The sequence below is a fragment of the Gopherus evgoodei genome, chromosome 5, assembly GCF_007399415.2.
Source record: "Gopherus evgoodei ecotype Sinaloan lineage chromosome 5, rGopEvg1_v1.p, whole genome shotgun sequence".
In the NCBI taxonomy this organism is placed as follows: Eukaryota; Metazoa; Chordata; order Testudines; family Testudinidae; genus Gopherus; species Gopherus evgoodei.
Window position 1 is genome coordinate 15204349 of NC_044326.1, and position 27700 is coordinate 15232048.

The window sequence follows — 27700 nt, forward strand, 5'->3', positions numbered from 1 at the left end:
CACTGTGTTGCAGCTGGTTAAATCAATCCATTTTTGACAATCTTTGCGGAGCATTGAGTATTTGATTAGCTCGTTCCATTTTCCTTGTAATTCATGATCAGTTATGTTCTTCTTGTTCAAAAGCAGTAATGTGTGACATAAAAGCCATTTCTCCCCTCTCCATTGGCTACATTTGTCAACAACTTTGATCTATAGCTGTTGTGGTTTTAATGCCCGGTTTGTTTTATAAATGACCTCACTTCTTGGGAGCTTATGGTAAAACAAAACAGCCAAGCGTGGTGGCGGAAGTTGGTGGGGAAAAAATCTTGTAATTATTCTCTTTCTGCTTCCTTAAGAAGTTGTCTGAGTTGGAAATATTTGTTGGATCATCCAATCCTTCTTGCATTGAGCAAGTTCACCGACACCACTGATTCCCAACCTTTTTGGGTAACTCTTCCATTTTACTAAACCAAGACATCAGCAATACCAGCTAGTATCTGCCCAGCTCCCATTCTGTCACAGGTGATCTAACCTGCACTGCAATTAGGGTTGCTCCAAACCCCGGTCTTATTTGCCTTTGCAGTAGGGCTTCCTTTTTTTTTAATGGGAGGGTAACCTGTGTCATGGCTGCTTCATGTCTTTTACTAATCTCACACATGTACAAACACTTGTGAATTCCTTGGTCCTGCTAGGTACAAGACTGTTGTTGGGCCCCAAGTAGTATGTCTCGTGGTAATGGTGAAGACCAGAGCCAAATTAAAGGTTCACAAGAATGGATACAATCATTTAGGGATAAATCGTGATACTCTTACACACAGTGGTACCTTACTCCTCTAATAGCACAGTGGGACCACTTGTGGAGGAGGGTGTCACCCAATATGAGTAAGGAGGTCAGAATCTGGCCCTTAGTTTGTACAACACCAGGCACAAACTCTTATCTGCGTCTGTGCTTTGTGCAGAACTGACTATGCTGTTGACAATTAAAATAAAAATTAACAACACTTTGAAATAGATTGTCAACACTCTTTTAAAACGAGAGCTGTGGGTAAGATGACCCGTTAACCAGTTCCTTACAATATTTCTTAAGAACAAAATCCTCAACAGGCATAAATTGTCATAGGCCCATTGACTCTATCAAGATCCATCTCATAGGCTATTATTTCCTTGAGCTGTAAGGCAACAAGCTATACGGTGCATCACAAATCAAAAGACCCTCACAAATAACCATACATGCATGGTGTATGTCCCAAGGTAACACACATTACTAATCAGGTAGTCTTTCTATCTCTCTCTTGTTTTGCTGCTGGTAAAGAGGTGTGTGTTACCTCCAGCTCCAGCAGCACACACGCAGTTGGGGTGTAACTTAGACATGGTTTCAGACAGAAACTTCAAATGGTGAAAACGATAACTTTTGAAGTAACTTATATCATTGCCATCTTGGCAAGCACTGGGAGAGTGAGACTTCTTTTACTTCTTTTACTGGACTTCAGCAGGATTCTACTACTAGTGCTTTCCGCTGCCTCCCCTTCCTTCTGAATTTTGGTTTCTATCATTCATGGCTGTGCAATACCTTAATTAATGGGAAAGAACTTGATCCTTTTAGGGAAATACTGGTAGGGAAATGGTTATAGATTATCAAGTCTTTGAATGATCCACTATCCCACTGAGCCAATGGGAACCTTTCCATTGACTTTAGTGAGTGTTGGATCATTCCCATAATATGTTATATAAGGTTTCAGTCATGTAATTCCAGTTAAAATTAATAACCAATACCTTATATTGATTCTTTCATCCAAAAAAGAATTCCAAACAGCTATGGCCAAATACTGTCCTTAGCTATTAATTGTATTACAGCAGCTCCTAATTGATGTCAGGGACTCATTGTGCTCATGGCTGTATATACAGACAGTAAAACAGTCACTGCCTTGAAGAATTTACGATCTAAATAGACAAGGCAGAACTAATATTCCCATTTTACACAGGAAAAATTGATGAACAGAGACATTCGTAGATTCCAAGGCCAGGAGGGACCATTGTGATCATCTAATCTAACCTCTTATATAACACAGGCCATAGAACTTCCCCTAAATAATTCCCGGATTACTTCTTTTAGAAAAACATCCAATCTTGAATTAACAGTTGTCAAAGATGGAGAATCCACCATGACCCTGGGTTAGTTTTAATGATTAATTATTCTCGTCATTAAAAAAATTATACCTTATTTGCAGTCTGAAGTTGTCTAGTTTTAACATCTGACCTTTGGATTCTTTTATACCTTTCTCTGCTAAGATTAAGTGATTTGCCCACAAGTCATTTGGGAGGCATGTGGCAGAGCTAGGGACAGACCTAGATCTCCTGACTCTTAAGTTAGTGCCTTAACCTCAACACCATTCTTCTCCAGTACAGCTCCGACTTGCGTTTCTGTGCATGTGTATCTGAAGGCAGAATTTGGCCTTACATATAGGAATCATTTTGCCCATCACTGTAGTGCAGCTAAAGAGAAATGGGCAGCCATTTAATATTACAAAATGTACGTGCTACAACAGTTTACGACAGGAAATGAGAAAAAATACTGCATGGAAGTGAAACTATATGGGGAAATTTAGGTAAGCTCAATATAATCACACAAATGGAATCTCTATTTATGGTACTCATGGCCCCCATTAACATAATATCTAAGCACCTCACACTCTTTGCCATATTTAACCTCATGACATTCCCATAAGTTAAAGAAATACTATTATCCCCATGTTACAGATGGGGAACTGAGAGGCTAAGTGATTCGGTGATGCTTACACAGGAAATCTGTGGCAGAACAAGGACTTGAACCCAGGTCTCTTAACCCTTCTCCCCTTCCTTTATAGGACCATTAGAGCAGGACTAACACACCTATTCATGCAAAAGGAGCTTTAGTATCTTTGAGCTACTGACCACATTTACATCTCAATACCTCCTGCACAGCAGTCATACAAATATCTTTGTTCTGAGGCAATATATACCTTCTCTATTCGTACTTTCTCCAATTTTTATTTTTTTTAAATTAAAATGAAAAATGTGAAGAATTGTTTCTCTTTAAAAAACAAAAAACACAGAGACTGACTGATGATATAGAGCCAGGATATTGTTTTTTCTTTTCTACTTTCAATGACTATAATCCATTATTTATAATCGAGAAACAGGGCGTTTATCTCTTGGAACCAGAGACAATAAAAAGAAGTGACAAATAGACTATGCCTGAGTCCCACAGCACCAGTTTCTGTGCAGAGTAAGTGTAGACAAAATTTAGCCCATGAGTCCAATATAGGAGTTCTATGATCTGACCTGCAGCCAGCTTCATTTTCTGTAGTTGAAGTAGAATGCTGTGGAAATCAAGATGGAGCTTGACATGCCCATCCATGATTGTACTTGCTGTATACTGAACATCTATGTTAAAGGTGGAGGGTGGCTGCCATCTGCTCTGCTTCATGCAAAATTGGTGCATCTCTTCAACTTCTGAGATGTTGCCAATGCAGCCTTCAACTGGAGCATCTATTTATTTGAGTGATATTTAATGTACTTTTAGAAATAAAAACAGGAAAACCCTTCTGCACCTTTTTAAACAAACTCCTAGATTCTGCCAAAACAGCCAGTCAATATAATAGAAGGTTTTACCTCTAAAGGCCTTTCATTCCAACACAAAGGATTCTGGTTAAATGGACTGGGTGATAAAGAAGTGACTGTATCAAATTGTGACAACTGTTTTGTACCTATGTTGAAATATGGGCACTGTGGCCTCATTACTTCTGACTTGCTCAGGGACAACCTGTTGTGCTGCATTCTAGGTAGCTGCCCAGCCCTGGGAAAGGTGTTTGACGATTCACTGAAGGACTGTCAAGGTTAAAGTCTGAGGCTATCAGCTTTGATTCTAAAGTGGTGGCCCATCCCCATGGAACAATGGCCTGCAAAGGATAGTGGGGCAAAGCATGACTGGTGGGTATGGATCTTCACAGTATAAGAACCAGGCACAAAGACAGAGGGCAGAGGCCCTAATCAAGAGCGGGATTTGCTCTCTGCAAGGGGTTCAACAATCACCACACGTAAGCAGACCTTGCAGGAGAGAGCGGAGAGGAGAAGCTCTGCCCAGCTCGAATCACTAACAAACCATGGACTGACTAGAGGGTGAGCTAAGACTAGGGGAAGAGCTGCCTCAGAATTTTTAGTGTTTTTCAAAGAGCTATAGCTCTCAAATGCTTTAAGAGTAACGTCACTGTGGTTAGGAAATTCCTTTGCTGAGTCTCTGGGCCTTGCCTTCCTGCCATGTTGTCTCAAAGGCATTAGACAAGTAAGCCCAGAGAGTCCACACCCTAGCAGGAACTCTGAGGGAATATGTGTGGCTGAGGAGCTCTCAAACATGGGCTTCAGGTTCTAGGGCAGCATGACGGTGGAGTCCTGTGTCCCAAGGAGGGGTATCAGACAAGAGGTCTGAACCCTGAAGTGTGCCCTAGGGTCGCAGAATGAGAAACAATGACTAGACTCTACCAAATCCCAGTTGGCTTGGAAGCATGTGCAACCCAGCAATTAGGTCCACTCAGAACAGAATAATGACTGCACAGTGGGTTACTAGACCAGTTTGTAACAGGCTGTGCCAATATTAAGTTGAATCCTGTTGCCTTATACACTCATGTAGACCCAGTGACTTAACCAGAATGCTTCCATGAATAAGGTGAGTGTGACATCGTGACTCATTATTCCCCTAGTTGTTATTGGCAGACCAAGTTGATCCAAAAAGCTTTGCTTCATGTTAGGTTGTGAGGAAACTTGCCTCCGTACCTGAACAGGAGTGTATCTTCTTTTTGTCTTTTTTTTAAAGAATTACAGCTGTAAGAGCTGGAATAGGCCCATTAAGTAAGCTAGTCTATACCCCTATCAGTGTAGCATGATGATGCATCAGTTCCCTTCATGATGCCATCTAGTGTTTTGACCATGACTGTGTCATATGGCTCCAGTGATAGGGCTTTTCACGTTGGGAGACTCTTCAAGTGTAAGGAAATTTTCACTTCTGATGTTCTTTTGTTCAATTTCTTTCTATTACTCATGATAATGGTCCTTTTGATTATTCAGCCTAAACAATTCCTCCCCCTCTTTGGTGTTTACAGCATCTGATTCCTTGCCTGCAGTCATCATACCCCCCTTTCCCTTTACTTACTCATTGTTTAATCATCAAGGCCTTTCCTTATGCACACGTCTACCCAGGGAACAAGGTTTACCAGACTTCCTACTGTGTATGTGTCTGTAGTTTTGCTGGGCTCAGCCCCTGGTGCCAGCCAGCACACATTCCGTATGTTGTGGGTGATTCTCAATGCCCTTGGAATTACTTCACTGCCGTCAGCTTGTTGGAAAGCAAAATTGAACTGAAAACTGAGCCAGTGCAGTCCTGGGAGCGACCAACTCAGAGTGGAAACAAGTCAGCATCAAGCAAAACAAACAAGGGAATGTGTCAGCTGGATAATATGAGCCGTGTTTAATAAAGGAATTTCAAAAGGACCAGTTAGGCTTCAATAGGGAGCCAGGCCTTATATTTAAAGCTCATAGATACACTAATCATGACATTCTAATTAAGAACTGTTGTTTACCGGGTTTTGTTTTTTAAGGGTATAGCTTTCTGTTTAAATACCATTCTTGTAAAGATTTGGCATGATCTGGGACATTTTCTCCATCTTGGTTACCTCACCATAAATTTGCGGTCCCGCTCTGTGACAACACTCTGGTGTGTGTTACCATTGAAGAGGCATAAATAAAAGAACAATAAGACCACATGCAGCCCCCTTGCGGAGCAGGAACAAAGCCATGGGGTAAAATAATATGCCAGTGAGAATAGTAGACCAGATAATGTATCAGCTCCCAATTATTTATAAGCTAGAGTGAAGTATTTCAAACGATCAGAGAACAGGTTGGTTTTTTTAAGCCATTGACTATTATGATACAGTTAAATTATAACTGAATGTCAAAATGAAATCACCAAAGGTCACTTAAAAAGGCCATGGAATCAACTATGTATAGTTTCTGAAATCCAATGGCTTTTTTTCCTTTTGCATATATTTCCGAAACTTTCAGCCATTCAGACTCCTACATCTCAAAAGAAAACACATCTCAGGTGTCACATTAATCTGGCTGGTATGAGACTGGCTAGCAACTTGCTGGTTTTGGATATGGATGCCTTCTCCATTTAAACGACTTCAGCAGTAAATAGTAATAATAAACCATAGTAGTGCAGTCTTTCAGAGACGAGACAAGAAGCTATGCTTGTTAAAACAGAAGGATACCCCAGAAGCAGGAAATTTAATGAAAACAGGAGCAATTACTAGGAGTGTTTTCACATGATACAGTCTTTCATTCAGAACATATTACAATGTGGACTTTTCTGAGGGGTCTTGTGCCTTTTCCTCTGGATGTATCTACAGTACAGTGAACATTCCTTTATTATCATGCATGATGAATTTGTAACTTTTGCATGCAATCTGTGGCGCAGAGCCTATGCTATGGAATGTGGGAGTTCCAGGCCACTGAGATTTATGGGGCTGCAGATGCAGAGACTCAAGTCAGTCAGATTCGTGGCCCAGTGTTACAGGCCGTGAAGGGTAGACACTCTCTTACTGGTGTAAATTTCCACTTGGAGTGTGAAGACCCAAGAGATTTGGATACATTTGGGCATCAGAGTGCTTCTTTTCAACCAGGGGCAGAGACCCTTTTTTCTATCAGGAGCCACTGACCCACAGAAAAATTCAGTTGCGGGCCACACACAGCCCCGCAGGGGAGAGAGAGGGAGGCTTGGGGCTTCCCCTGGGCTCTGGGTAGGAGAGAAATGAGGGGTTCAGGATGCAAGAAGGGGCTTCGGGCTGGGGAAGAGGGGTTTGGAGTGTGGGAACGGTCTCAGGGCTGGGGCATGTGGTTGGGGTGGGGGTGCAGGCTCTGGGAGGAGACTGGGGTGCGGGAGGGGGCTCAGGGCTGGGGCCAGGGGTTGTGGTGCAAGAGGGGGTGAGGAGTGTGGGCCCTGACTTTGCACCGCTAACCTCAGGTGGTGCAGCGAGGCTAAGGCAGGCTCCCCCACTGCCCTGGCCTGGCCCCATGCTGCTCCCGGAAAAGGCCACAATGTGACCAGGCAGCTCTGCATGGTGTGTGCTGCCCACGCCCACAGGTGCTGCCCTTCAGTTCCCATTGGCCACAGTTCCCGGCCAGTGGGAGCTGCGGGGATGGCACCTGTGGGCAGGGGCAGGTGCACGTGGACTCGGAGCTTGCCTGATTGCCCCTGTGCCTAAGGGCTGCAGGGACAGCCGACTGACTGGCCTGGCACCCTAGCTTTCTCCTGCAGCGGGGCAAGCCGGCGCTCATGGCTCCAGCCAGGTGGGTGGGGGTGCTGAGTCTCAGGGCTTCCGGACTGCAGCAAGGGGCTGGATCCAGCCGCGGGCCTGAAGTTCTCCACCCCTGTTTTAAACTGATCCTTCACAATCTATCCAGGGTCACCCACAAGTAATAATTACCCTTTGAAATAACAGCATGTAGGTTTAATGAAATGCATTAATAAAAACGCTTGGTTTTTTGCAATGAAGGAATGCTGCTTGTTACCACAGATCCAGGTTTTAGAGAGAGAAACACAACTCAGCTTTGCACTTCTATAACTCCCTCCACCCAAGGATCTCAAAGCACTTTATACCGGATATAACCAATATGTCCAAATGTCTACATGACACCTCCAACATCTGCTCTCTTCGTACTGAACAATCTACCTGGAGTCCAGAGTGTCCACTGAAGAATTTTACATTGAATTGAATGTAGATAGATTATCTGATCAAACTGTGAGTGGTTTGAAGGATTTTAATTTCCTGTGTATTTTAACGTTTTACATTTAAAGTATCTCTTATCTTTTATCATTGGCTAACTGCATGCAGGATATATATATATATTAAATGGAAGATTATTTTATACGCTCAAAATCAAGTGAAATACTCACTAGATGAGCAGTTTTCAACCAGGCGTCTTAGGCTCCCTGGGGGAGCCACGAGCAAGGCCAGCATTAGACTTACTTGGGGCCGCAGCCCTGAGCCCTGCCCCCTGGGGCTGAAGCCAAAACCTGAGCAACTTAGCTTTGCGGGGCATGGGGCCCCAGGCAACTGCACTGCCTGCTGCTACCCACTAATGCAGGCCCTGCTTTTAGATGCAGAAAAAGAGGTGTGGCACAGATGGGCTGTGGACTTTTTATCGCATGTTGGGGGAAGGGGGCTCAGAAAGAAAAAGGTTGAAAACTTCTGCACTAGATAATTGCTTAGAATTGTGATGTCTTAGGAAAAAAATTCTATAGTAGTATCAGAGGGGTAGCTGTGTTAGTCTGGCTCTGTAAGAAACGACAAGTCCTGTGGTACCTTGTAGACTAACAGACGGAACATGAGCTTTCGTGGGTGAATACCCACTTTGTCAGACGCATGTAGTAGTCTGTAGTATTAGTCATTCCAATAATGATGATGCACTAGCCTAATTGAAAATATCTCCATTGATGCTGTTGAGATATATCATTTCTTTCATAAACTTGAGCAGAAGACATGAAGGTATCATCCATTTTTTGCCACCAGTGAATGATATGCCTGGCTCGTGCCATTACTCATCCTTAAAGTCAACCTCTATCAGCTAACCCAAATGTAAAGGTGTTAAACTGCATCTCAGCTAGGTGATAAGTGGTGTTTATGAGGGCTTAATTATCTCAGCAGCTACCTATAGGGAAAATGGAGTGTTGTTTTAGAATAACCTCAATAAGGCCCTGGGTGTTAGCTAATTTTAGTTAATTGGCAGTCATTTAATTTGAATTACAATAGGGCCACAAACTCTAGTTCAGTATAAACATATCCTAAGGCTACGTCTACACTAGAGAGTTTACAGCAGCAACACTGATGCCGCTGTAGCACTGCTAGTACAGATGCTCTAAGCCAGTGGTTCTTAACTTTTACTACAGCCTGCACCCCTTTGGTTCTCAAAATATGTTCTCACACTCCTTATCAAAAATCAAAATATGTTCTTGCACCCCTTAAACCTAAAAAATATGTTCTCACACCCCTTAAACCTAGATTTTTTTTGTATATTACAGTAATTGTTAAAAATGTATAATGTTAATAAATACATAGGTTTGATGAAAGAAAGTAGTTGTACTTAGGTGCCTGTGCTTAATTTGTGTTTTCGATTATTTACCTTCTGAAAAATCCACCTGCAACGAGAGGCAGTAGCTGTGTCGGTGGGAGAAGCTCCCTTGCTAACATAGTGCTGTCCACACCAGTGCTTAGGTAGGTGTAATTTGCATTGCTCAGGATGTGGCTAATTTACACCCCTGAGCAACATAACTTATATTGGGCTAAGCTATAGTATAGCCATAGTCTTAATCTCCTTGTGCCTGAGTTCCCCATCTGCAAAATGGAGTTAATGATACTTCCTTTCTCTATCATCTCCAAGATCTTCAAAAGTGGCTGAGGATTTGGAGTGCATTCATTTTTGAATACCCAACGTCACATACTTTAAAGGGGGCCTGATTTTCAGAAAGTGCTAGGCAAGCACTCTCTAAAAACAGGCCCCTGCATGTTGGGCTCTCAAAACCGAAGGCACTCAACATCACTAAGTTTATGTGTACACTGTGAGCTAAGGGTGTGATTCCCCTGCTCATGTACGCATATTCATGCTAAATCACATTGAGCTAGCGTGAGTATCAATCGCAGTGTAAGTGGGGGTAGCACAGGTAGCAGCAGCAGAGGCATGGGTGCGCTGTGCCGAGTACATACCCATTAATTTCAGGCAGGTTTGTAGTTAGCACGTCTCAGCCATGGCTTTGCTGCCACTGTCGAGGCTATTGCGGCTACATTGCTATTTATACTCCCACTAATTCGATGAGAGCTAGCAAGAGTATGTGTACATGAGCAGGGGCAGCACAAGCCTCACTTGGGTTCTAGACATAGGTCACTTTCAAATTCTTGGCCTTCGTCAATTTGGATTGTAAAGAAGGTGAAATAGTTCTGCTATTGTTTCATTCTGATGTATTGGTCTTACCTTATTCCCTATTATTGCTCTCATATGCTAAAGGCCATATGCTAGGATAGTATTTTTCAAAATCAGGGAATCTCATTTCATCCCACATCATGAGGCTCTTGTAATGTTGTTAAATGCCCTTTTGCCTTTTTTCACTATCCCACAGAAATAATTTCACTATACGAGCCATTGTTTTGAAGTATGTTTTAGAAATTTGTAATGGCAGCTTGGGACTATATAGATAATTGTGGGGCAACCATTTTTACCGTTTGTGTTTTACCCCACATGGAAAGCTGTAATTTTCTCCATGTAATTAGGTTAGGTTTAATTTTGGGTACAAGTAGACCAATATTATCCAGCATAATATACTATAATCCTCCCTTTTAGTATGATGCCAAGTGTTCCATTTGTTTTGGGAACCGACAAAATTGCCACTTGTCCAGAGTTGTACTTGGACAGAATTGTGAAAGTGGTAATGCTTCTCTCCTTAGGCCAATTTATTTTGTAGCAGACAGTGTTCAAAAGATATCTGCAATGTTCATTGAACATTTTATAGAATGTCCACGATACAACATTGTGTCATCTGCTTCAGATAAGGATGCATGCTGAATGATTCCTGGAAGGTGCCGTGTGACTTCAACTCCCAAGTTAAGTGCCCTCAAGTTAAGAGGTGTTGAGGGTGCTCAGCATCTTGCAGGATTTGGCCCAGGATGCCTTATGCTCCTTGCCACTTATATAGATTCTTTTAATTTTGACATCCCCTTCTACTGCAGTGGCTAAGAGTTCAGTATGAAAAGCAGAAGTTGCATTAACATGCCTGCCATATTCTGCAAACCAGTGATATTGCTGATGTTAATTTGCCTTTGTTAATTACCATAGGCAATTTATTACTACATAACACTTTATTTATAAAGGATTGATCCAAGTTAAAAGCTTTCTAGACTGCACATAGGTATTTCCTCTCCACCCTTTCAAATGCTTTCTCTTCACCTCACTTCCAGTGGATTACATGTTATTTACAAAGCCCACCTGGCAACAAGTGTTTGAATTGTTTAGCACAAGGTTCTCAGATCATCAGTAGGCTAGCAGTTGACTCTTCAGATTACATACATTTTCAAATGTACATCTATTAAGGGTATTGGCCTGTTGTTCTTATATAGATGTGGAATTTTGTTCTTCTTTGGGATGAGTTAATACAAGGGCGGTATTTAAATCTGAGAGGAAAGATTATTTAGCATATTTCTGTGGCTTGCTGAATATGAGATCTGGACAACCTGAGCTTGATCTGTTTTCCAAAATACAATTGAGAACCTGTCCTTTTCAGTAGGCTTCCCTGCATTTAAAGTTTTTTAGAGCTACTGTCATCTCTTGGTGAGAGAAGAAAAGATCAGTTCTTTCTCTTTTTTCTCAACTTACTTCAGGATTCTCTAGTATATTTTCTGCTGTTCCTCTAGATTCTTATTGCATAAAATTCTCAAAACAAAGCAAAAAATAAATACCTCAGGGTTTCTTCTTGAGCTTCCGTGTGGGAAATCCAGTTGAAGGAATTTATCCACTGTGCTTGACTATTTTTAGATAATTAGGCTACCTGCAGCTAAGCAACTTTTTATACCATATTTGTAAAAACTCACTGAAGTGAATGAAAAGATTTCCTGTGACTTCAGGGGCCTTTCTGCCCAAGTTAAGCAATGCACACAGGTTTCGGCTTTTCTATGCTATAAAGTAGTCCTGAACCTTAACAAGTTCCTGGAGAGTTAGTTTAGTTAGAGATTTTTCATATTAACCTGAAGGTATTTAATTATCTTCTCTAGTGCAATTATAATTTCTCTATCTGACTTCTTAACCACAAGCTGATTGTGAAATGAATAAGCCCTGAAAAACACTGTAAAAGACTCTCGTAGTGTTGTTGAAGGAACAGCTGAGTCCATATTCCTGTCCATAAAGAACAGAATTTCAATTTCCAACTCATCATGATGTATCAGTTCCTTCCACACTCAGGTATTAACTTGCCATTTTAGGAAAGGTCAACACCCAGAATTAGTGCGATTTGATATTTTCGTTCAACGTCATATTATAAGAATCATCTAAGAACCATTTCTGCACTGTTGATAGGATGTCTATGTTTGAGACCCAGCTGGAATTTTCTTTATACTGACTTTATTCCAGCCGGGTGAATGATTAGGGAGATTTATATACCCATGTGAATGATATTCCTATTCATGCTTTGATGCAGGAAATAATACATATTTATTGGTGCTACTGTATAGGGTAATGATAGAGATATAACTTAGTTTGTGTGAGAAATGGCAGCTGCCAGGACTCACACGGAGTGTAAACTAGTGGTTAGGGTAGAAGGCTGAGAGCCAGGACTCAAGCGTTTATCCCTGGCTCTGCCACAGTCTTGTTGTCACTGATCTGGAGTTAGTCGCATAGGGTAAACTTTTCAGAGGAACTTAAGTAATTTAGGAGCTTTTGAAAATGAGAATTAGGCTCCTAAATCACTTATGTCCTTTTGAAAATTTTACCCTTGAGCTTTTTTTATGCTTCAGTTTCCCTGTCTGTAAAATAGGATGACATTTAAGGTTGCTAATGTCCACAAAAAACGGGCACCTGGCAATCCTACATGGCACCTGGACACAGAAGTCAAAACTGTCCAGGTAAAATCTGGACAGGTGGCAACCCTGAGTGGATCAAGAATGGAATGTCTGACTCCTGATGTGGTACAGCTCTCAGCACTGAGATCTGTGTGCGCTGTGACATGCTAGGAAGAGAAATAACCTCACCAGGAAGGAGGATTCTGTTTGATTTCCCCTTTGGAATAGACACCTGAAGACGGGCAGGAGGGCCTGTTGTGAGGAGGAATCAGGATGGCTTGGGAAGGAGGGAGGCAGGCCTGTGACTTCCTTTGTAAAGTAATTGTTTTAATGGATCTGTAAGGGAGCTGTGATGGTACAGTGATTAGCTCCAGCTGTTTGCCCTCCCCCCGCCCCACCTTCATGTTGTGGTTACAGCAGATGGGCCGTTATTGGGAACATAGCTCTGATTATTCTGTGAGCTTTGTGGAGCTTTGTGGCTAGTGACAGGCCACTGCTTTTGAGAACAGAAATAGGACCTGAACAGTGCAAAGCACAGAACATTCACAAAGGGGTTTTCAGGTGCTTTCCCTGGCTTTGTGGAGAGTGAGTGAAAAGGAAGGAATGTTTTAAAGATGGGCTCAGATCCTAAACTTATGTAAATCAGCATAGCTCTATTGAATATAATGGAGATGGCTGATTTACACCAACTAAGGTTCTGGGCCAGGATTTATTACTAAACTATGCAACATGGCATTGAGGGTGAGTGTGGAATGTCAGAAAGAAATGGTTACATCACCACCTCCTCCTTCGTTCTGCAGGCAGGGCCCCATTGATGACTATAAGACCTCTGCACAGGCCTTAGAGAATGCAAGTCTTAGAATTAGCAAAGAAGGAAAGCTCGAGGGTAATGATAATATACTGACTTTTGCTTTTGACTCTAAAAGATCTGCTTATCAGTCCATTTCATATTCCATGTATATGTTTTTTCTGTCTGATTTATAATTCTTACTGATGGTACAATTACACCCTATTTCTAACCACGGCTAAGAGTTCTTAGTACAGATACTGCTAACTGCGCGAACCACTGTTAGCATCTGGGTTTGTAAATTCTTCTGGGTCTGTAGTACTGTTATAGTTATGCCATTATCTGTTTTAAATGTTTCTCTTGGAAAACTTCCACAGAGTAATAGATGTTGCCACTGGGAAGTTTTCATATATTCAACCTAAATATTGCTAATTGCATTCTATTATTCATGTAGTTATTCTACTGATGTCCCTAAAATTTTCCTCTCCCTTCTTAGTGTTCCATCTCCCTACCTTATGCATTTAATTTTTTAAAGGAAATATATAATCCTTGTCCAAACCAAAGCTTCTTAACCAGGCCCAAAACAATACACCACAGCATTCCTTAGTGATTGCTGAGTGAATAGATCAGAACTAGAGAAAACTCCTCCCCTCCCCATATGGAAACTTGGAAGTAAATTGGAGTCTTCGTTGGGAAGCATTTGTATTTGGACCTGCAGCAGCATCTGCATTCACCACATACTGAGATGTGGAGTAATAACAGTCAGTACTAATATAGAGTTTTACATCCATAGATGACACAATGGATCTGTGCATTATCTCCATTTTACAGGAGCCATAAGAGTTTAAGTGACTTGCTCAAGGTACTGTAGAGAGTCATTGGTTTAGCCGGGAATAGAACCCAGGTTTCTGACTCTCCATCCAGGGCTCTAATCACTAGATCACACTGTCTCCCCTCACTATGACAGGGCAGGTTTGTTGAAATCATTTCCTTTGTAATAGATTTTGACCTGAGGGAGCCTTCCAGGCCGGTGGCAGAGGAAAATTCATTTTTTTTTAATAGAAATTATCACAAAAATGGATAACACTTAAAATGCAAGCAAACTATTAACACAAACCATTGTTTTATTTTTAGCAAATTCTGGGCTTGAGTATCAATGGTTATTTTTGGCACAGTCAGAGCCAAAAGCAGACATCTCTTCAGTGCCCATTATATTGCCAGACTTTCTGCCAGTAACCTTTCAGTTATTTCTTTAAAAACAGTGTAGTGTTCCTTTTTTTATGTGCTGCCTGGAACAGGTTTGGTCTGTTTCACGTTAAGGGCTTTTGTTTGGCTGGGGCAGAAAAAGGGGGTTTTCCTTATTTTTCTCTTTAACTATTCCTAATCCTTTTGCTACATTGCACCTTTCCCAACACAGAGAGGCCATACTAAAGTCACTTCCTGCTTTCCTTTCACATTACCACTGCTGACAGAGTAGACAGGTTAGGGGATAGCAAGAGCAAGCTGAAGGGTTGTTGGAAGAGCTGTGGAAAACTTTCATGACACTGAAAACTTGAACGAGTTTCTTAATACTGGACTGAGTTCCAATCGGAGACAGGCCCCAACTGTCCGAGCACCCCTTAGACAGAGAAGTTCAGATAAGAACTTAGTTACTGACTCTATCTCTACTATGAGCTCAACCACAAATTGAGACCCAGGCATGCCTGGAGGTGAAAGAAATTCAGAACTGGATCCAGATCCAAACTTTGCATCTTAAGTCTTCAGTTTCAAGCCAAACTGGGCCGATGTTAGTGTTGTCAGTCCCAAGGGCTCAGGAGTCATGAATCTGGCTTCTGCCTTCGCTGGCCTTTACACTTTACTCAGGTAAAGTTTTCAGACTCTTCTCCATAACCATGAGGGCTAGAATTTTTTGTGAAGAAAATGAAAGCTGAGATTCTCAAGTAATCCCATGCCTCCAGGAGCTAAGGCTTTAAGAAAAACAGCAGCTATCATGAGACTTGCAATAAGATTACTAGCTGATGTAGGTTTTCAGATGGAAATCATGTGTCAGTGGATTTGCATGAATGTCACTGAGCCTTTTGGGGTTAATTGAAATCTGAAATTCCAAACGAAACTCAACCAGTGATAATCCACACTAAGGAGATCTGGGGGAAAGGATCATTTTAATCTCTGTGAGCCAAAAGCTACCAAGTGTTGTACAGTTGTGACTGTATGCCTGTGTGTCCTCCAGGCACCAATTACCATGCTAACTAGGCAAAAAAGATTTTCAGAAAGTCTGTTTCTATTTTGTCCACAATTTTTCTTATTTATCTCTGGCTTGCTTTGTAAAGAAGGCTGAACTAGTTTGGAATAGACTAGATAGGGCCTAATATTTATTTATTTTCCCTCTTTCTTTTCTTGGAGTGAGGCAAAACCACATTTTCTCTATAAAATTCCCATGAACACTGTATCGAAGCAGGTTCCAGAGTAGCAGCCATGTTAGTCTGTATCCACAAAAAGAACAGGAGTACTTGTGGCACCTTAGAGACTAACAAAAATTTATTTGAGCATAAGCTTTTGTGGGCTACAGCTCACTTCATCGGATGTATAGAATGGAACATAATAAGGAGATATATATACACATACAGAGAACATGAAAAGGTGGGAGTTGCCCTACCAACTCTAAGAGGCTAATTAATTAAGATGAGCAATTATCAGCAGGAGAAAAACAAACTTTTGTAGTGATAATCAAGATAGCCCATTTCAGACAGTTTGACAAGAAGGTGTGAGGATACTTAACATGGGGAAATAGATTCAATGTGTGTAATGGCTCAGCCATTCCCAGTTTCTATTCAAGCCTAAATTGATGGTATCTAGTTTGCATATTAATTCAAGTTCAGCAGTTTCTCATTGGAGTCTGTTTTTGACGCTTTTCTGTTGCAAGATTACCACCTTTAAATCTGTTACTGAACGGCCAGAGAGGTTGAAGTGTTCTCCTACTGTTTTTGAATGTTATGATTCCTGATGCCAGATTTGTGTCCATTTATTCTTTTGCATAGAGACTGTCCAGTTTGGCCAATGTACATGGCAGAGGGGCGTTGCTGGCACATGATGGCATATATCACATCGGTAGACGTGCATGTGAATGAGCCCCTGATGGTGTGGCTGATGTGATTAGGTCCTGTGATGATGTCATTTGGACAGATATGTGGACAGATTTGGCATCAGGCTTTGTTGCAAGTATAGGTTCCTTGGTTAGTGTTTTTGTTCTCTGGTGTGTGGTTGCTGGTGAGTATTTGCTTCAGGTTGGGGGGCTGTCTGTAAGAGAGGACAGGTCTGTGAGAGTGAGGGATCGTTTTCCGGGATAGGTTGTAGATCTTTGTTGTGCAGGAGAGGTTTTAGTTGGGGGCTGTCTACGGTATCAGATGCAATTTTGTGTAGCATTCCCAGCCCTCACTCTTTTCTCAAGAGGCTGGTGACACCCATGTGAGCAAAAATTCCCCTAATTCATGTTAAGGCCCACAGTCTGCCTCCCCTAAACAAGCAAATATATTCTTCTTCGAGTGCTTGTTCCAATCAGGTGTGTGCGTACGTGTGCAAGGCAGCTGGAAGATTTTTCCCCTAGCAGTATCCGTTGGGTCGATCTGGGTGCCCCCTGGAGTGGCACCATCCTAGCGCCCTACCGACCCGCCACCCATTTAGTTCCTTCTTAGCACCAGTAACGGTTAGCTGGACCTTCCCCTTGCTCTTGTTGTGACAAGCGCATTTGGCAGTCTGTATATAGTTCTCATTAATTCTGTGGTTAGTGTTAAGTAATTAGTAGGTTCTTTACTTAGTTCTTAAATTTCCTTTGGAGGGGTTTCCTCCGGACGCTAGGGCTCCTGGCTTCAAAGCCTGTGAGGTCTGCAGCAAGTATATGCCTAGAAGTGATCCTCACACTTCGTGTTTGAAGTGTTTGTGGGAGAGCCATCAAAAGGATCACTGTAGAATCTGCAGGGGGTTTCGCCCCAGGACACTGAAAGATAGAGATCAGCACCTGAAGATCCTACTAATGGAAGTTGTACTCTGGCCCCAGTCCGACCCTGGGTCAGCAGACCTGACGCCGAGTACCTCCTCCTCGGGGATCAGTGCCAAGTAAAGACAAGGACTCTCAGCACCATCAGGGCTCCACTCGCAGCTCAAATGCTGCAGGCAGGCATCGGTCTCAATCACCGGTGCCGCAAAAGAAGAGGAGGCCAGAGAGGGGTCGTTCTCCCCTGGCTAGCCCCCAGGAGCCAGCCATTGTGAGACCCAAGCCCGGCCACACAAACTTTGGCCTCACTGCCAGAGATGGTCGCGTCGACTCCTGCCCTCGTGGAAGGGCGGTCGAGTCTGGACCCTTCTCACACGCCAAGGCAAAGCCAACAACTTCACTTCCTGCCAACCCCGAAGGCATCTGAGGCAGTGCAGAACCTGCTCCAGCTCACGGAACTGTTCTCTCCGCCTAGATGGGAGGGGTCGCTGACACTGGTCGCTCCCTCGGCACCGTCAAGGGGAAAACCTGCAATGATGGCTCGGCGATCTCCATCCCCGGTGCATTGCTCCCCAACACCAGAACAGGGTCAGCAGCCTCGTCAGTATCTGAGCCCTCGACACAGACCTTCGGCACCTCGCAGTACCGCTCCTCTGTGGTCCTCCTTTTCAGACACCCCATAGTCGGAGTTGGACACCTATCAATCTCATAGGAACAGAAGTAGATGGTCCAGGTCATCATGAGACCGGCACCCTTACCTGGCACCGTGGCCCACACAGTGGCAGCCCCCAGCACAATGACCCTTTTGGACTCCTTGAGCCTTTCACCAAGGCCGAGGGTGGAGCGAAGGGCCTCATTCCAGGGAGGCGGCGGTGACCTTGGCCACTTCCGTACCACCTCTGGAACTGTCATTGGCAGGATCAGGCGTAGCTCCACTGCTCCCTGACTCCACCCCAACCGCTTTGGCGCCAATGACAGTGCCAGAGGTGGTACGGAAGTGGCCAAGGTCGCCGCCGCCTCCCTGGAATGAGGCCCTTCGCTCCATTGTGCTGGGGGCTGTCACTGTGGTATCAGCGCCAACGTCCTTGACTCCGACAGCCCCAACACCACCGGTTCCGGCTTCGACAACTTCGGCATTGGCGGCCTCGGAAACGACATACAGCTCTGGGACCGAGGGCCACGGCACCGTCCACGTTGGCTTCAGCCCAGGATCCCCAAGTGCCGCGATCCGTTGAGTTGGTCCGGGTTCCCTCTGGAGTAGCACCATCATGGCACTCAATATAGGCCCCTACCGACCCCCTCAGTTCCTTCTTACCGGCAACTCCAACAGAGGGGTAGAAGGGTGGGTATTGGAATGGACATGAACAACACATCTCAAACAACAGTGAGTAACCATTTTTTCTTCTTCAAATGCTTGTTCATGTCAATTCCAATCAGGTGACTCACAAGGCTTAATTCAGGAGGCAGGGTCAGTCCTGTCTGCCACAGCCACACCGCCTCCCCTAAACAAGCAAATATATTTCTGTTTGTGTAGCTCTCTCAGTGGACCTCTCCAGCTTCAGGGGGCAACAGGATGCCAATGTGGTTTACTGTTCACTTTGGATTTGGGTGAATGAGGGAGTGGATCTGTAAACTGAGCTTGGGGGGAGATCTCTTTCATTCTTCCACGAGGGAAGGCCTCATTATAATTGTTCAAGCCTGACTGGATTACATCACTTTCAGTTTCCCCCTCATTTCACTCCTTCCCCGCCTGCCTCTGCCCCTTTATTTACACCCCCTTGTACTGTTGTAGCATGAGTGGGAGCTGCCTTAATGATGCATGCTGATCACTTCATTCCCCATCACCCCCACTCCATCGCTTTGAAGTTTGCTCAGATCTCAGGCCCGAGTTCAAAGGTCACTTTGTTTATTTATGCAAAGCTGGATCATCTGTGAAATGGGGCTTTCAAGGCCTCTAACATCAAAAGCTCCAAAGCTGGCCCCATCAAGTCAAAGCAGGGACTGGTCTTGCATTATAACAAATTAAAGCAACTTTGTGGATCCTAGACAAACACGGTTAGATATTTGCTCCATAAATTGGGGCGTTGTTTTGACCCTTTGAAGGACTGATCGGAACCTACAGTTGGCCTGAAAACAATCCATTCCCTTTTAGCTAATATGACACATTCTCAGAAAGTCATGTGTAAATAAAATCTGATCCTGGCTTGGTAACAGCCTGTGAATATTTCCCGTCTGTTTCTCTCAAAGCCCAACTGTCATTCAGAACTTTTGATTTGTTTTTACATTAAGAAGAAGGCAGATCTGGAGCAGTTCTGCTATAATAATAAACAGTAATAATAACAACAATAAAATATCCTTCTTGTATATGGCACTCTTTGTGTACTCCCAAAGTGCTACATAAACTACTGTACAGAAATCCCTTCACTGCAGAAATGTAGCCATCTCTGGAGTGGGGAGGGCTGGAAGCAGGCTGACAATATGCGCAGAACATGATGCATAATGGTGAGTGGAAGGGAAATTTCAGCCACTGCATCAAGACAAACCCTCAGTCAGGGCCCTGTATAGTCCACAACACACAGGGGCAAATTCTGCATGAAGGACTATTAAATGATGTGGCAATATTCATCAGTTCTTTTCCCCCTGAATTCTCTTCATTCCCATTCTCTTCCATGTAAAACCAAGCAACAGTCGCTCATTGTTGAAAATACATAACATGTGTCAATGGTTGTTTTTATGGGATTTTCACTGTGCCCTCCAACTGGCCCATTTCCTAGACCTTTGGCTACGTGATGATGTTCAGGCATTCCAGTTCAGAACCTCTTTCCCCCAATATGTGCCAAAGGAAGGAGGAACTTGTAGCCAACTTCAGCTGAGCATTGCCTCCTACAATGTTCTTTGTGTTCCCCGGCTGCAGGCTGGACTCCATTTTTGGCTGCTTGACCCCTTGCTGCCTAGCTTCGGGAATAGCGCAGGGAGCGTACACGGCAATCCAATTAACTCACCCTGTAGGAAAACTGAAGGGTAAGAGGCAGCAGAAGGCAGGACCCAGCAGGGCAGAGAGGCAGAAAATAAAAACGCCAGGAGCCCAGCTGTAGTGAAGCGGCGAATTTCGTGGCAAAAATGATGAATTTTCTTGCACTTTGTAAAAATGACAGATCCTCTGGCCATAGAATTACAAAATCCAAGGTTCCTGACTGAGGTCACAGTGGCAGTTACGCTTCTTAGAGCTCTTATTTTGGGCTCTCTGCAGGCTTGTGAAGATAGCGCTGCATTGCTTTACATTCAGTTCACATTTTCAGTGTTATCTTCACAACTATGAGGGTTAGAAAAACAAAGCCTAAAATGTACACTGGCCAAGGATCTGATCTCTCTCTCTCTCTCTCATTTATTTATTTGAGAGCTTTGATTCTGTAGCACAATGTTGTCACTAGGGGTGAATTGCAAAGCAAGTTCCACAGCCACAGAATCGCAGAATGCGCAAGTCCTGCCATTAGTCTTACAGATATTGTGGAGCTTTAACATTCTTGCTGGGTGTGGCCAGGGAGGGGGACGATGACAAGATCTCAGTTTTTAAGGTCTTGGACAAAAACATGCATGCAGGAAAAGTGCATGGCAGGAAACGTCTCTACTTGAAAGACAGCACTGGCATGGCTGGGATTTGACCATGGAATTGTAGAGAATTTTACTGTTACAGAAATAAGGCACATAGACCACTAGGCTGTCTGCTCCAGCTGTAATGATATGTGTTTTTTAAAGAGGAGGTGAACAGAGCGTTCCACCTCATTGGTAGTAACTATCTGATTTATTGCGTTGTTCTGACAGCTTTGAATATAACCAAAAATCACCTTTAGGTTGCTTTTGTTACCTCGTTCATCACTGATATTCAGGTCATAGTGGCACACGAGCAACTCCTTCAGGTCCACTATCCATGCAATAAGCATCATTCGTCAGATGTCTTGAATGATTTACTTCCTTGGCTGCACAAGAAACATTGGTGCTACAGAACAGAGAAAATGATTGTTGGATTGAACATAATGCCCCTTGATAATAACTCAATGCCGTATACAAACCAGCACCATTCATAAAAGTGATGGCAGAACACAAACAAGTGTCATTAAAATACCCAGGTCCAGAGGAACCAAGTAGAGACAAGGAGGAAATGAATCCCACAGATCTGACTACACCTTTCTTTTGGGAACATTCAACTCCAGATTCAAACTTGAGGCTTGAGCTGAAGCAAACACCTCTGAGCTTTGAGGAAATTCTGAGCTGGATCCAGGTTTATGGCTCGGCTCTCTCTGTAGAATTGAGCAGGCTGAACAGTGAGCTTGTTTTCTGGAAAATCTTATCCGTCCATAAACAGAGGAACCTACTCATAGTGAGTTCAGATCTAGCTCAGTTATAGAGAAGTGGCATGGGAGCCCCAGGTTGTTCCATTGAAGAGTGCAGATCCCATTGTAATGACCCTCCACTTAATGTGAAGCTGTTGAGTCAAAAAAAGAAACAAAAAAAAACAACCGCCATCCAACTAAAAAGCCCTTCACTGTATCTGAGGCTCCAAGTCTAAAATGTTTTATTTATTTTCTTTAGAATATGCTGTGAGTTTTGGTTTTAGATGTGCAATGATCCCAACAAACACAAACCGGGCAAGACTTAATGGATCTGAAAAACCCTGGTGAAATACAGTAATTATTTACCAAGAGTGTTTTTCTTTTCCACCCAGAGAGATATTTATACTATGGGCTGAGTACCTTTACCATAAATCATTTTTACTCTGTTCTCTCCTCCCCCTCCCTTTGCCCCCAATTTTTTTTTCCTGAGTCTTGTAGGTAACTCCACAGGTTTGGGATTTGGCTGGATAACAAGCAGAGAGTCGTCTTTAAAGGATCAAACGGATTCGGAGCAATTTGGCTGACATCAAAGGCTTGGCAGCATGTCAAGTGGTGTTGAGAATGCCAGTCAGTTAGTGTGTGTAAGCAGAGCGGGGGTTGCACATGAGCTGACATACTGTAACATGAGGCAGGAGACAAGAGTGGGTATGCCACTCTTTGTACATCAAGCTGAGTAGGATTAAGATATAACTGGCAGAACATTGCCACTTAAACGTTTTATCTACTTTTAAGATGTTCAGCAGATGAACAATGGGCAGCAATTCTTTCATATTTGATCATGGCTTTTCTCCCCCTTGCTTCCTTTTACTCTCGAAGTGGTTTTTGATTGTGCAGAGGAATTTCCTGGTTATTTGGTTAAAAAAAAAATTGCAAGATTCCATTTCCAAGTATATTGATATTTACAGAAAAAAATAAATGCTGCTGCTTAATTTATTTGATTATTATTCAGAAAGGAAAGTTTGTCTTCTTGATGTCTGATGTTTTCTTCTTCTTTTCTTTTACACTCACTGCATTAAATTTTCAAAGGTTGCAAAGTTACATTTGCAAGACGCAGTGCATTGGTTGTTTCCTACCATTCATTTGGGGCTGCTGATTATATTCAAGCTGAGGAGGACTCCGTGTTTGTATGTTTTCACTGAGGGGCATAGGGGTTAGTCAATGTTGCCTTTAAGGGCCTTAGGTAATCCCATTTCATGCTGCTTCCAGAAGGGTTGGGTGTGAGCTGGCCATGGCCCTTGTGAAAGCCTTCTGTGTTCTTGGTTAGGGAGGGAGGCAGCTTCAGTGAGCTGCTGGAGTTACAACCCGCTGCACTGCTGCCTTGCAAGTTTTCTTTTCCCTCCTGTCATAAACAGATAGCTAAGGGTTAATGTCTCTTACACCTGGAAAAGAGTAACCTGAAACACCTGACCAGAGGACCAATCAGGAAACAAGACTTCTTCAAATCTGGGTGGAGGGAAGTTTGTGTCTGAGTTCTTTGTTCTGGTCTTCTGCCTGTCTCTCTCTCGGCTATGAGAGGATTTCTGTCTCTTGTTTTCTAATCTTCTGTTTCCCAGTTGTAAGTACAAAAGATCAGATAGTGATTTATATGTTTTCATGTCATAACCTAGTCCCAGATTTGGACCTTAGCGTCCAAAATATGGGGGTTACCATGAAAACCTCCAAGCTTAGTTACCAGCTTGGACCTGGTAAAGCTGCCACTACCCAAAAAATTAGAGTGTTTTGGGGCACTCTGGTCACCCCAAAAAACCTTCCCTGGGGACCCCAAGACCCAAATTCCTTGAGTCTCACAACAAAGGGAAATAAACCATTTCCCTTCCCCCCTCCAGGTGTTTCCTCCCTGGATTCCTGGAGAGATACACAGAAGCAAGCTCCGTGAATCTAAACAGAGGGATTCCACCCTCTCTATTTCCAGTCCTGGAAACAGAAGTACTTCCCTCTTCACCCAGAGGGTATGCAAAGTCAGGCTAGTAAATCTAACACACACAGATTTCCCTCTGACTTCTTCCTCCCACCAATTTCCTGGTGAGCACAGACTCAGTTCCCTGAAGTTCCCCACTAAAGAAAACTCCAACAGGTCTTAAAAAGAAAGCTTTATGTAAAAAGAAAGAAAAAGTACATAAAAATGGTCTCTCTGTATTAAGGTGACAAATACAGGGTCAATTGCTTAAAAGAAATATGAATAAACAGCCTTATTCAAAAAGAATACAATTCAAAACACTCCAGCAACTACACACATGTAAATACAAAAAAAAACATATAAATCACTATCTGATCTGATTTTCCAATGTGGCAGTAATTGGGGACGTACCAAGCGGGGAGAGTGAGGGTTAAATATATGTTGTTCTTCCTTAAAATCTCTGCCAGAGCTCACTGGACTGTTTAAGCACTATCTATTTTGCTAAACAGCTGCACAGACTAGATCCATTATTTCTAAGAATTTCTGGACATGCTTGTGTATGTGTGGAGTTATTTCCCCTGTAGTCTGCAGTTGAGATTAGAACGAGGCTTTCCTCACTTCTAGCTTCCAGATATTTTCATGTGGGTTTCAGGATTTGTACAATCGAAACTTTAGTCTGCCCATACTCTTACCTTAGGGTCACAGATTTCTCTTGAGCTGCATGTGGAATTTATACTCGAATCGCTGAGGCTGGTGCACAATGACTGAGGACAACTCTCTGATTGGGTAGCCTGAGATGAAGAGGAGAAACTGCCCACCAGCATGGAAGGGGTTAAAGAGAGCCTTTGTGCCCAGCTAGCCCTGCCCCATTATACAGGCAGCCAATGATAGGCCTGGAGGGGGAAGAAAAGGAGAGAACCTGGCTCAGTTTGGGGCTGACTGGCCAAGAGGCAAGAGCTCGCTGTCTACCTACCTACCCTGCCAGCCAAGGCTGAGGAGACTGTGGAAGAGACTTAAGAGCAGCCGCCCTAAGAAATAACTGGGTGACTGAAGCACGGAGATCTTGTGTGGTTCTGGAACTGCCAAATTTAGGGCTGCCCCACCCAGAGGAGCCTGAGACTGTGACAGGGCTCTACCCAAGGTCCACAAGAGAGTGCTGCTAGAGACAAGCCACCTCAGTGACTTGGACTGTAGAGGCCATACCCCACACTGAAGGGATAGTGGTAAGGAGTAACCCAGGAGCAGTGGATTTAGACTCCTGGCTGGGAGGTGTTGACTCACACAGGGCCCAGGAGTTGACTCACACAGGGCCCTGGGCTGGAATCCAGAGAAGAGGGAGGGCTTGGGTCCCTCTACCCAACTGCCTTGAAGACTGAGGCACCTTGACCAGCGAAGCAAGGGGCCGGCAGTCAAGCATTCCAACCAGTAAGCTACCCAGCCCTCCAAGCTCCCTGTTAGAAGTCCTACTGACTTAATTTCCAGCACCTCTGAAAATAAGACCACTTAAGTAGGTGCCAAAATAGGGATCTTGGTCCATCCCATGTTTGAAAATTCTGGCCCAAGTGATTTGTCTGGGATAAGCTGTGGTACAATTAATGAGATGTCATCACTTTGTCCAGAAAAAAGGGTTCTAATCCTGGTTCTGACAGTGACGTGTGATGTGACCTTGGGTAATTCTCTGAACTTCTGTTTCCCCATTTGTAAAAAAGGGACAAGAATATTTACTTCCTCCTACCCTTTGTCTTGTCTATTTAGACTGGGAAGGGACTCTCCTACTGTTTATTTGTGCAGCACCTAGCACAATGGAGACACAGATCTCAGCTGGGGACTCTAGGTGCTATTGTAATAGAGATTATGATGATAGGGGGACAGGACTAGATGGACCATAAATTTAGTCCAGTTCATTTCAGTGCTCTTAGTTTGTTTAAAAAAAAAAAAAAAAAAAAGCCTGTCAGCTCAACATTGTTGCCTTCCTGACCAAAGCTTTACATTCAGCGCTATGCCAGGTTCGTTTGATCCCAATAAGCCTGCTTGCTTTCCTGATCTTTTATGGAAACTACAAGGTAAAACTGTTGCCAGAATTCCACTCTTTGCACGCCGCATGACTGATCACATAAGTCTCTCCCACCTCCCGGGTTTAATTAGCTGTAATTTTGATGTATATGATTATTTGCATGGAGGGTAGAATGGATCAGCTCCTCCTAGGGAACGGTGACCAGTAAATATAAACAAAAGGGCTTTTGTCAGCTATTAATGGAAACATTGATTAATCTCCCATCATGTTAGTAGCCTACTGAAAAGCTCATAAAGCAGCACACAAAATTGTTCATTAAACTGGCCAGGCTGCAAGCACCAGGAAGTGAATGCAAAATGCACTTCAAGTGCCCTGCGGCAGCACAGTGCCTCCCAAAGGCAATACAACCTCCTATGAAAGGCAGCTATGTAGAAGAAGACGTTTCTGAGATCTTCTCTTTCTCTTCCTTTGCAGATGATGCCAGCTCAGGAAAGGACAGCCCAGTGTCTGAAGGCTCCAATGGCGAATATGAAGATCATTCTGGGAAGCAGTGGGGTAAGGGACAGATTGTTTTTTTTTTGGCGGGGGGTAGGGGGGGTTGTCTTCCCACACATCTGTGTTCATATCCATCACAGTCCACCTCGATGTCGCATTGCACTGAAGGAATGGAAAAGGCAGCCTGAGAGGAATTCAGTGATCAGATCGATTTGTATCTGTGGATGTTCAAATAGAATCTCAGTTGAATGCATCAATCTGAACTGATCCCTGCCTTTATTAAGTGTCCTCCTGCCCCAGGAAATGTAGCTGGTGATCCACACTTGAGTGTCTGCTATATCCTAGCATCGTGCTTTCTTGTACTTGTTTCCAGGGGCAGTGGCTTTCCTTTCCTTTCCAAGCCTTATCATGACTGGGCTTAAATTCTCCATTAAAAACCTATTGAAATTTATAATGGGATTTCCAAAAGCACTGAGCTTACCTCTTCTCCCACTGAGGTCAAATGGGAGCTCTGGCTTCAACAGGAGCAAAGTTAAGCCAATGCTGAGTTCTTCTGAAAATCACCAAGTTAGGCCAATGCTGAGTTCTTCTGAAAATCACCAAGTTAGGCCAATGCTGAGTTCTTCTGAAAATCACCAAGTTAGGCTAGAGTACAAAGCCCTCAAGTGGAAATGCAGTTTATTGGAAAAAGAAATCCTTTAGCCAGTATACAGTTGAACCATCTCCCTGACTGATGGAAGGTGTACTGGCAAGAGGACTTCTTTTGCCTATACTAAGCTGTGTCTACACAGTGATTTTTCCGGCATAGCTATGCTGGTTTGTGGGGGAGGAGGGTTCACCTAAGGGTTTTGTTCATCTTGTCATAGGCTTAGCAGAAGCTGCTAAGACCAGCTCCGAAACAAGATTCTGAACTGCTCCAGGGTTTGTTAGTGTCCTGACCCAGGGTTTGGTTCAAGCCATTCTCCACACGCTTTTTGTGGAGAAACAGAACAACTTTTGGCCACTCCTGGCATGGGCAGGAATTTGAACTAATGACCCAGAGGTGTCAGATGCCATATCTCATTTCTGCTTTTATGGCCCAGCTACAGCTCATTCCTTTAAAATATCTTTTTAGTTTGGTTGGTGATTTGTCATCGTGTTCCTAAACTTATTTCTGAGAGATTTCATCCAGTCTAAAGAGCCCTGTTTGAGAATTTACCCTTGCCCAAACAGGGCAGATCTGAGCTGTCATCAAAATAGGAAATTCCAAATATAATAATGTAACAAATACATGACTACCAACTTCAGGGAAGCCACCATGTTGTGCAACATGGCCAGCTGGTAACCTCACGGCAACAGTGAGGAGGGAGCTCATTCTGCTTCAAAAGGACAGTCTCCTACCGTTGAGCTCAGGATAATCCCCTCCAGCTGTTGGCAGTAGAGTGTATAAGATACCATTGTGTTGTAGTTCTGATTCTTATCAGGAGAGGGCAGTGATGCACATAAACACTAGGAAGTTAATTACATTATTGTGT

The 27700-nt window shown here is 43.4% G+C and overlaps 1 protein-coding gene across 1 annotated transcript in view; it reads left to right on the top strand.

Moving 5' to 3' along the window:
* Positions 1–27700, top strand: part of FGFRL1 (fibroblast growth factor receptor like 1) — a 247403-nt gene that overhangs the window by 201781 nt on the left and 17922 nt on the right. The window contains exon 4 of the mRNA XM_030564103.1: positions 26166–26246. Within this exon, the coding sequence (XP_030419963.1) occupies positions 26166–26246 (81 nt within the window). The remainder of the gene's footprint in view (positions 1–26165; positions 26247–27700) is intronic.